Below are 10988 nucleotides of genomic sequence, written 5' to 3'. Positions count from 1 at the left end.
AAAATATTTATCACGATATACATTTGAAAATTTGCAATAACGATATAACTGACGATATAATTGACACTAGACAAAATACTTTACAACTCCACAACTTTATTAGTGCAAAAAAAACCATCAATGTATTTTCACTTAAACAAGCAGCTGTTTTTTATGTGCATTAAAGTTATATAAAAATGTAACAGTGCAAATTCCTTGCTGACAGTTTAACCAAAAGGCATTTCCAGTGGAAACTGGCCGACATATCCTCAGCATAACCATGTATAATATCCACAAAACTTAAAAAGAGGTTATACACACACAATACGGTAATATTATGTTGAAGCACAGTACGTATCACTCCGCGAGGCTCCTGCCTACGATAGCCGTAATGCTCCGACAATCCATCAAGCGGTGCGGCTTCGTAGCTTAGCAAAGTCGTACTAAAACATTTGACAGATTTTCGAGCGCCGTGTACATAAAATCGTTTCGAGGTCAGTAAACACAACCAGAATTCATACATAAGGCACACGGGATTATAAGGGGCACTGTCGATTTTCAGAAAAATCAAAGGATTGATTTTAAGTGTGCCGTATTTTCCAAACAACACGGTAATAACGACGGCCCGCTAGCATGCGCTACCAAAAATAGTGCTTTGATGGACGAATAAACTTTGCTTTCGCCCTCATTCTCCATCGCCGCCATGCTTTTTCCACCATGTGTGTATGAAAACAAAGGCACTGCGCATGCGCGTTTTACCCAAATTCTATCACGATATTTCATTTTCTTATTGTTGCCCAACATTATATCGGTATTACCGTGAACGGTATGATATGGCCCAGCCCTACCAGCCCCTACCAACACACATACAGCACCCACATGCAAGCACTATTATCTAAACCATCAGTAGTGCATTCCAACCTCAAGGTCAAAGCTTAACTCCCTATATCCTCCCAAACACGCGCGCACATCCACACACACAAAGTCGGACGCACAAGCTATCCAGCTGTAAAAATACTGCATCAATCATCTGGCTGGACAATTTACACATCAGATAAACTATTCAGAATAGCTATAGTGACAGAATAGCTTAAAGAAATGTAATCAGAAGGCTCTGCCTTGCACACATAACACAATAGTGATTTCCGTACAAAGTGAAAAAGCCTTCACACCCACCTTTTCTTTGCCACAAAGCATCACCAGCTGTGTGCTTCCAGAAAACATGAGCTTCAGTCTCCACCACCTTAGTTGTGCTGCTTTTATTTTATACACCTTATCAAGGTGCTGTTGAAGGGTGTAGGCGTGTTAAATGCTGAGATCAGGTATTATTTTCTTGGGATGCCAAATCTTGTGGACACACAAGGTTGAAGCTTACAGTTCTTATTTGCAGGTGCAGCATAAGAACATCTTCCAATAATATTTGTACATTTCTCCATTAGAGGAATGTAACAAAATGAAGTTGTGACTAAAGTTTCCCACTCGCCTGAGAGGTTCACTCTCCAGTAAACAGCGAGTGGATTCAGACGAGCTGCAACACACACATGCGCTGCTCGCTGCAGGAACAGCTCACAGTAGATGGGTGTTTTGTCTTAGTGTGGAAAGACACAAAATCCTACAGACGAACACAAAACAATCTCTCTTGTAGCCATGGCGAAACCTTAGATTATATCACAGCGATTGTACCAGTACTGAAAAACGACAATGAATTGATGACAGCACATCCATATCAAAGATGCAGAAACACCTGCGCAAACAACACAAATGAAAGAAGCCTCGCACACACACAAACACACAAAATATTTAGACCTTTGCTGATTGTGAATTGTTCTATAGTTAGAAAGAAAAGTTCAGATAAACTTAGTTTGAGAGGTTTATCACAGCTGAGTGAGCAGGTGTGGGACTCTCTTGGGTTGGACAGAATTCCTTTGGTTACATTTTTTCCTTTCAGACTTTACATAAGCAGGCAAAGTGACTGGAAAAGGCAGGGTGGGAGAAATGCTCATTCAAGTCCACTGTTATGAGTGGAGGGATGAATAGTGACAGGAAACAAGGAAACATCACAACGCAGGGACGACAGTCATGAAATAAAAGTCATGTGTGTGCCAATCCAGCACGGCCAAAGTTTCTAATAATGAAAGGTCAGCGTATGAACAAATATTTCCTCTGAGGCAAAAGCACAGCCTTCCCTAAAGCCTGTGCTTTTCTCTGTTAATGGCATAACTGATATCTGGAATTTTGCAATGTCAAAAACAGCTCTGACTGGGAATTAGGGCTGGGCGATATGTACAAATTTTCCAACCGACAATCGTCAGTCCAATAATCAACGATGGGCGATATATTCGTGCATGCGCAGGATGACCGGAGCAATGTAATCATGCACAGACTGATTTGCGCATTTACAACACAGAAGAAGTCCAAACATGGACGAACTAATCCCCTAATTAATTGTTTATTGCGTTAGTCGTCATGATGGCATGTTAACGCTGACAGCACTAAAAAAATATAAAGTCGCCAATTTGGGATTTCTTTGGCTTTAAACCAGATGAAAGAGGGAAACCTAAGGAAGTGTGCAGACGTATGGTGCGAGCAAAGTACTCAAACACGACTAACTTGCATGAGCATGTACGTGTCCACCTGACACTGGCTGAGTATGCTAGACTATCACCAGCTTCTGCAGCTCCATCAACAAGCATTTGGGCGCACTCTGAGGACGGTGCATGTGCTCGCAGATGAACGAGGGTGCTGTTAAAACAGCGCTACTATTTTTTTTCCCCCTTCTGCTGACTGCTTCTATTAGCTCCATCGTTATTAGCAAACTTACTCATGGGCAAATAAATAAATAAATAAATCACCGTTGTAAAAATGATCGACGATAGCTGATATATTCATCCAATCGCCCAACATTGAGTGCATACATAAAAACATCATTAGAACATCGCTGAACTGTCTACCACATCAAAAGAAGAAGATGAATAGAGCGGATGAATCTCCATGTCTCAGTCAGAATGCTTGGTGTGAGTTAAAACATCCTCCACTTCACAGAAAGCAGCCACATTCCTGACCACCCGTGTCACATGTTCATTGTATGTAAGAAGATAGGAGAGAGAAATCCACTGGAGTGTATCAAACCAGCAGAAAACATATTTGGGTCTGGATGCGTTTTGCTTCCCTGGAGACACTGCTAAGTCCCCTGCTGTGCATCTTTGTGGTTTGTGCAAACCTGTAGAGTCCATGCAGCTGAACTGCGCTGTTTGTGAAACTAACCCACTCGGTTGTTGTGACTCCACTGTTTCCACTGTACCTGTGCATGCATGCGTAGATCACCTACCTCATGATGAAGGGCATGAAAGGTGCGAGCCCCAAAGGAGAAGAGGATCCATCCATGGGAGAAGGGTAGAGCCGACTGAGAACCAGCAGCAGCAAGAAGAGACTGGGGTGCAGCTTCACCTGACCGCTGTCACTGAACATGTACACAAACACAAAGACGCACACAATTAACGTTATCTAGAAAGTAAAAGTCATAAATCATCAATGGTAAAGCCGTTAAATGAATGGATACTTCAAGGCGACACTCCTGCCGTCGCTGTAATGGCAGAGAACCGATAAACTGAACGCTGTTTTGGATAATCTTCTTCTAACATGATCATGAGGGACTCTGTACACATAAAAGAAGTTGTTAGCAAAGGAAAGGGCCTGAAACGTGGGCTCTAGGACTAACCTTCACCTCTCCAGTGAAGGGTTGTTAACAGCCCATAGATAAATGTGGGGCTTATGCTAACATGCAGTCAAACTCTATGAAGTTGAACTTCAGGAGTCTCTATGGCAGAACTGCACAGTAATTCTTTCTTCACTTTCTTGCCCTTTGCTAAGAGTTCATAGTTAAATGAGAATATCCTCTTGTCTATCGGCTAGTGATGTGCAGCTCGATCCTGAAATATCGGATTCCTCCGATACCAGTCATTTATGTTCTAGAATCGATTCTCACATTACAATATCGATATTTTAGTAATTTAGAGTAAATTTGTAGTTTATCATTAACAGGAACACAGTGGAAAGAAACTATAACATTCGGATTGTCCACATTCAAAGGAACTACTTCCTCTTCCCCTTTTCCATAGTCATGTGCGAAATACGGCTGTATAAATGTCTCGCAGCCCCTTGGCGTGCGCACTCACAACAATGGCTGAGCGTAATTGTGTGGATGTATTTTACCTCCACAAACAGCTGAGACGTGGTTTGCAATACATGTGGTAAAAAAGTGAGGTGTTGTGGCCATACTAGGGAGACATTCAAAAGGGCTGTTGGGGGGGGGGTGATAAATACATTTTACAGGGTTTATTTATCGGATAAAATACGTTAAATGTCACCGTTATTATTGGCCGGCCCGGAAACAGCGGGGGTGTCCAAATTCAGAGGCTGCTTCCACCTGAGGACCCGGCCTTCGCGGTCTAAAGAAAGCCGGGTAGTACGTCACAGGCTCCCTCGGTGGAGTGAAACTCTGCCGTCTGCTCCTTGCTATCTAAAATATAACCGGGCGCTGGCGTAAACTCTCGACCGTCTCACACTTTCTTTAATTAGTTTTCTGTTTGACGTTTATTCAGCTGTGTGAAAACCCCGGAGGAACCCTCCCGAGGGATTAATAAAGTTTAATTTAATCTAATCTAATAACTTTAATCTCAGCCAAACCGATTTACTCACGAACAAATAAAACACTGAAAAAGCCAAACAATAACATTTTTAAGTTATCAAAGTGACTTATATATCATGTTTAACCCGAGTAGCGAAAGACCGCGGGGGTTTGAAAACGATGTGTCGGTGGCTCAGATATTTGAAGTTTACACAGCTACATTCTCACCTGAAAATATGTTAAAAGTTTTTTTGCGACCCAGAAAGAGAAATAAGAGTAATATTAAAACTAAGTCGCTGCCGCCATTGTTGGAAACTGGAATTGGCTGGGCCGCACTATGAATTCTGCGATATGGTTTTTCAATTTTGTTGTCCGGGTGGAAAATCGGGAGAAATTCAGGAGAATGGTGGCTCCGGGAGATTTTCGGGAGGGGCACTGAAATTCGGTATTGTCCCGGAAAAATTCAATTAGCGCAAAACTTCAGTTTTTTTATTTCTATATGATGAACTCTGCATTATTAAGTGATAAGAACAAGTAATCTGATGTCCTGTAATCATTATGACGCATAATTTGAGATACAATAAATAAAATAAGTTTTTGTACAAAGTATCGGTATCGGATCAGTATCGTCGATACCACCCTGAATATTACTTGGTATCAGATCGGAAAGGAAATCAGTGGTATCGCACATCACTACTAGTGACTATAAAGCTAAAGCAGCAGACGATTAGCTAAGCTTAGCACAGAAAGACCGAGCTAATGAACAGCACTTGTTAGCATAGCACTAGCAGTTAAAACGTTAAAATCGGTGTAGTGTTCACGTGACAGGAACTGGAGGAAAAGCGCTTTTTAGCTCCTGGAATTCATCTATAGTGGTGAGAAATAAACAGTCTGATGTGGCGCTCACTGCAACAGGATCAAACAGTGAAAAGTCACCTGAAAAGCACAGATAACCAAAGTTACCGTGCAAAATTTAACTGGCCTAAATTCCTCTTGCTTTTTAATAGACTCTGCATGTCTAAAACCACCCACGCTCTCAAACAGTCATGTCCTCATCAGTCCTTGAACCGAGCTTTTCACCTCCCTCTTCTCCTCCATCCAAGTCTCTTCACTGCCAGCTGAGTCAGAATGGAAAAGTGTCTCTCTGCCAGCGGTTTCACAGTTTCACTCTGACACACTCGCAGGGAAGGAAGCAGGGAGGAAAATAGAGACGGGGAAAGAAACAAGGACTCAAAGAGCAAAATAAAATGAACCTTATGTAGTGTCAACAACGAAGTGCAGTCCCGCTTTGGCTTCACGAGCTTTAGTTTTTCCTGTCTTGAATATAGAAACATGAGGAGGAAACAGTGTTTCAGTTTGACGCTGAACTTTGTGAAGGTCTGCTAATGTGACTGTATCAGGAGAGCAGTACATCCTTTGGGCCCTGTCATTAGTCATGAGGATCTCAGAACGGAGACCTTCCCTCCTGCTCCTTCCCCGAGAAAACATCGTATGCTTTTCATTACTTCGTTAAACAAAACACTCACAGAGAACCGTCCACTGGGACTGCCGCAGATCGGCAAAATGGGAAATGTAATAGCGGCCCAATTAGTAACTGGTCTAATGTGTTTAATGTCACAGTTCAGTCAAGCACAGCGGGACAGGATGTGATGTCACAGAAACAAGGGACTGGGCTGGTGGTGGAGAGGGGGGCATACAAGGCCTTGTTGGGATGCAGCTGAAGGCAGAAACATTTGACAGGATAAAAAAGCGACTCTGTGGCATTTAATGCTGTCAGATCCTTCTGTGAATGTTTGCTTTCTCTAACCCAAACTCCTCAATCATCTTCAAGGGCCGGGTGTTTGATGAAACAGCCTATTTTTATTTTGTCTCGTTTAGAAAGAGAGTGGAAACAGAGCGCTGACCTTAAGTATATGAATTCTTCATTTAGAAAGGAGTGAAGGGGACACAGTAGCAAAGAGACACCAAAGAAGCTCTAAAGTAAAGTCAAGCTGCAGCTTACGATTTATTCCACTGGTAGACAAATAAATCATCCACTGTGTTTAGAAAATGACTTGGAATATGATCCGAAAACTGTTTTCTTTGGACGTGCAGGCAGAGGCAGATAAGATGAAGCGCTGCTACAAATCAGAGCGGACTAAAAATGCGGGCGGTGACCTGAGATACTTTTGCAGATAAATCTGCTTTGCTACGCAGAGATAATAAAATTTGAAATCTGAAACAACAAGTCGTCTCGGAGCATATATGAGAGCATGCTTAGGCCCCTCCGAGATAGTCTTTTCAAAATTAAATTTAGAGTGTTTAGAGTGAGTGCATATACAAGCAGGCACTGTGTGACAGGAGGACTATAGGAAGTACTATAGGAGGTAAAACAGAGGATACCAGAAACAAATGCTACGCAAAATGTACTCACAGGTCATTCAAAACCCTCCATTTAATAATCAGGAATCAAAATAAGAAAGGCACTGGCAGAACACATAAATAAATAAATCTGATTCTTTTGGTCTGGACAGTTTTCTTCCCCCGTGGCATGTGATGAAGCTGATTTTTAGTTGTTTTTTTTACCTTGCTTCCTTTAACTATTAAATAAGTCAAGAAACGTGCTCACCTGAAGCCCCGGTCACACAAACATCGAGACCCCGCTAAACGACTGAAATTTACATTTTCATTTGCTAGGTAGCTGGTGGTTGCTTGGTGTCAACGAATCTGCATTTCTTCCCCAGCAACCGGTGGTTGCCAAGAAGTTGCCAACTGGTCTCTAGGCCTGCGTGAATCTGATATATAATCTGTGACTCTGAGCCGAGATTCGGTTTGCAGACATTGAAGGAAGGAGAAGCCTTAAAGAACAGCAGTTGTGTTTTTGTCCCATCACATATACACTGTGATAATACTGGATGCCAACATTAAGCATGAACAGAGTTCAAAAAAACAAAACAAAACAAGGTTAGCATATATGTGCAAGTAATGTGTTAGTAAAAAGCCGTGGTTTCAGGGATTTTAATCTATTCTCGGATCTTTAAGTGAAGGGATATCTGAGGCTGACAGTGGGTGGATAAGAACTGTGAATCTTTCTCATCTAGAAAATGTCTAGCACAGTCTGATTCCCTAAGGACCAGACACTCCTGCACCATGAAGGACCCACTGCAGCAGGATAAGGTCTCAGAGTGGATTTGAGACAGTCAGGGTATCACATGGAGTCTGTGCGACTTTCTGAAGCAGTCTACTAGGGCCCACTCGGGTCTCAGTGACGCAAGTTTCGTCATCAGTGGGTCTGTGTGGAGCTCCATGTGCCTGCCTGGTTTTTGTGACTGCGTGGACTCATCCACTTAGAATTCCTATTGCAATGCACCCACTATGCATGCTCTTCAGGTGCCGGACTTTAAGTGGAAGTCTGAAATCTAACAGGAATGACTGCTGGGCCGTTGGGTTTCAACTCAACACATCTATATCCCTGAAGTTCATCTGACTTTGTTTGATACCATGATGAGTATCTTTATCTTCATTTAAGGATAGTATATATAAAATATATGGATATACAGTGTAACGTGTTGCCAAAAAAACAAAAAAGGAGAATGATGGCAGAAAGATGGTGCTTTAAACAATATTTCTATAACAATAAAATAAAAACAGTTTAAACTCATGGTGGGAGTCATTTTTAAGAGGTAAGAATCAGAGTGTAGGGGGTTGATTATACAGAGATCACTGTTCAGCTGTACAGGCAGTGATAACAGGTCATCTCTCACAGTAACCAGCTGCTGTCAGGGAAACACCCTGTACACTAGCTGCCCTGCATCAAACACTTGGTGACTCTAATAAGGCTCGAATGCCTGTAGAGAGCATGCCATGTGCTGGTCCATCTGCATTGCTTTGCTATCAACAAGTGAAACTGAGCTTTTGGAGCTAATAAAGCTCATAAAGTAATGAAAAGCATCTTTTATCAGGAGTAAAGACTTCAGAATTGTTTGAATCCATACAGCTATGAAAACTGTTTAATAGTCACTACAGTGAGTATTAAAAGAAGATAATCAGAGTCAGCTTTGCAGGTTTAAATACTGCCACCAAGAATTTTATTTAAAAACTATGATTACAAAGCTCATCAAGGCTGAAACATGCCAACATCAGCAAGACTTGTCTGCATGCAACAACAATGCTTACTGCAGGAAGAAGCACATACTCTGCTTGTCCAGTGTTTTCCATGTCAGTTTGTGTACTACACATCTTGCAGCTTTAGTAATAAGAGGGATTTCTGCAGGAAGGGCGGATTACATAATCCACAAATATACAGCCTTACACAGGTCCAGATCCTGCTTCTATAATCTTTCCTATATCGTTGGCCTATTTTGGAAACACACTCTTTCACGTCTGTTTAAAAAACCACTAACAGCAGCCCTCTTACCTCCAGTCCTGCAGCGTATGGCTACAGTTTGGTGTGGTTGGTCTGTTTGGGTGGCGCGATACGCTGAGATGTGGGAAGTCAGACAGCCGGGATCTGGTTCCGTGGGAAATTTGCAAATGTTTTAACAAGGGTCGCGGGGTGTAGGGGGGAATTGTGAAAGAGCTGGCCTGAAAGAGCTTTCAATTAATTGGATCCATATTAAGATAAGGCTGCCTGGGCAGCTGTTGGATGACTCATATGCTTTTAAAAAGGGAGTCTGGAGTGAGCTGACAAAGATAAGACCGATGAACCCAAGTGGACCCAACTCTCCACTCCAAAAACTGTAGCAAAATCTCAACAAGACATTTGTTTTATTCGCTCGTAAAGCTCTGTGCTTTGAACAATTGTCTGTCAGCTAAGCAATTTAGAAAAAGGCCCACATGAGAATTCAATGCAGAGGAAAAAGAGCCGAGCTCTTTGAGAAAAACCTAGCTTCCAGACTGATGAAAAGTTGCACTATCCTTGCTTCTTCCACCAGAAAGCCTGCCAGTGAAAAGCACCACTGCTTAATCAGCTTAAGCAAACAAAAAAGGCTGTCTTGTAGAGCTGAAATGCAAGTCAAAGTGAACCCATAATAGGACCAAGAATGTGCAAAAAGCCACGGCAAGTGTGCGTGTGTTGATTTAAGAGCGCCGCCTTACCTTTCCACTGTGGCTGCAGCTTCCTCCAGCTGGTTCAGGAGGAACGGGTATAGAGCCGGAAAGCGGGTGAAAAACTCTCGACCAGTCATCCTGCAAGCAGAGAGAGAGAGAGAGCTCTTACAACGACAATCAGAAATAAGGATTCACAAACAAGCATCTTTGATATATTCGGTGAAGTGTATAGTAAAGGTTCCATATAAAATACGATCTGCCAATTCATTAGGTACACCTGCTTAAGCGCTCATAGATGCCAATATCAAATTAGCCAATCAGATGGCAATACCACAATGTATTCAGACGTGTAAACATGGTCAAAATGACCATAGCATGGTTTTCAGAAGCAGGCAGGTATTTCAGAAACTGCTAATCTATGAGAAGTTTCCCACACAAGCATCTCTAGGGTTTACAGAGAATGGTGAGGAAAACAAAACATATCCAGTGAGCAGAAGTTCTCTGGGTGAGAAGGCCTTGTTGATGTCAGTGGACCGGCAGAACTGGCAGTAAAGCAACTACCTGTTACAATCAGGGTATGCAGAAGACCATCTCTAAACACACGTGTAGATGGGCTACAGCAGCAGAAGACCACACTGCTCCTGTCAGCCAACAGCATGAAATTCAGGGTAGAATTCCCATGACAATAGAAGCTTGGAAAAACATTGGCTGGTCTGATGAGCCCCGATTTCTGCCGTCATATTTGGATGATAGTGTCAGCATTTTGAATAAATGACATGAAAAGACGGATCCACCCTGCCTTTTTTTAATGATGTGGGCTGGGGGTACGTCCAGGACCGCTGTAGCACCAACTGAACATCATTTAAATACCACAGTCTACTCTACCTGAGTACTGTACCCGTCAAGTAGCAAAAATGCCAAGTCACAAAGCTTAAACCATGAAAAAAAAATGGCTTGTTGAACATGACGATGAGTTTAATTGACTAAAATACCCTTTAAAATCAGCTCTGTCTAATAGAGCACCTTTGGGATGTGGTGGAACGGAAGATCAATGCTACGGAAAACCAAAAGTCATAAGAAACGTTTAGAGAACTTGTGGTCACACACTGTGGTACGACACGTTTCACACCAGGTGGAATCCAGCTTTAACACCACCACCAACAAGGTAGCTGCTGCCCCTGGATTATTTACTATAATCACATATATGAGATATATATAAGGGGTGCAACGATACTCGTATCGATATTGAACCGTTCGATACAGTGCTTTCGGTTCGGTACGCATATGTATGAACAATACAACATTTGTAATTTATTTTATCAACTTTCCTTCTGACGATGCTGTCTGTGTTGAG

General features: G+C 42.2%; 1 protein-coding gene across 1 annotated transcript in view; it reads right to left on the bottom strand.

The window, feature by feature from the left end:
* Nucleotides 1–10988, bottom strand: part of thada (THADA armadillo repeat containing) — a 130505-nt gene that overhangs the window by 71263 nt on the left and 48254 nt on the right. The window contains exons 27-28 of the mRNA XM_005936863.2: nucleotides 9683–9772; nucleotides 3308–3439 (exon numbers count right to left, since the gene is read on the bottom strand). Coding sequence (XP_005936925.1) covers nucleotides 3308–3439; nucleotides 9683–9772 — 222 coding nt within the window. The remainder of the gene's footprint in view (nucleotides 1–3307; nucleotides 3440–9682; nucleotides 9773–10988) is intronic.

This window comes from Haplochromis burtoni, unplaced genomic scaffold (genome assembly GCF_018398535.1).
Source record: "Haplochromis burtoni strain Fernald_Lab_line unplaced genomic scaffold, NCSU_Asbu1 Contig_215, whole genome shotgun sequence".
NCBI lineage: Eukaryota > Metazoa > Chordata > Actinopteri > Cichliformes > Cichlidae > Haplochromis > Haplochromis burtoni.
The sequence above is the reverse complement of the archived record's forward strand: the minus strand, read 5'-3'. Positions and strand labels throughout refer to the sequence as shown.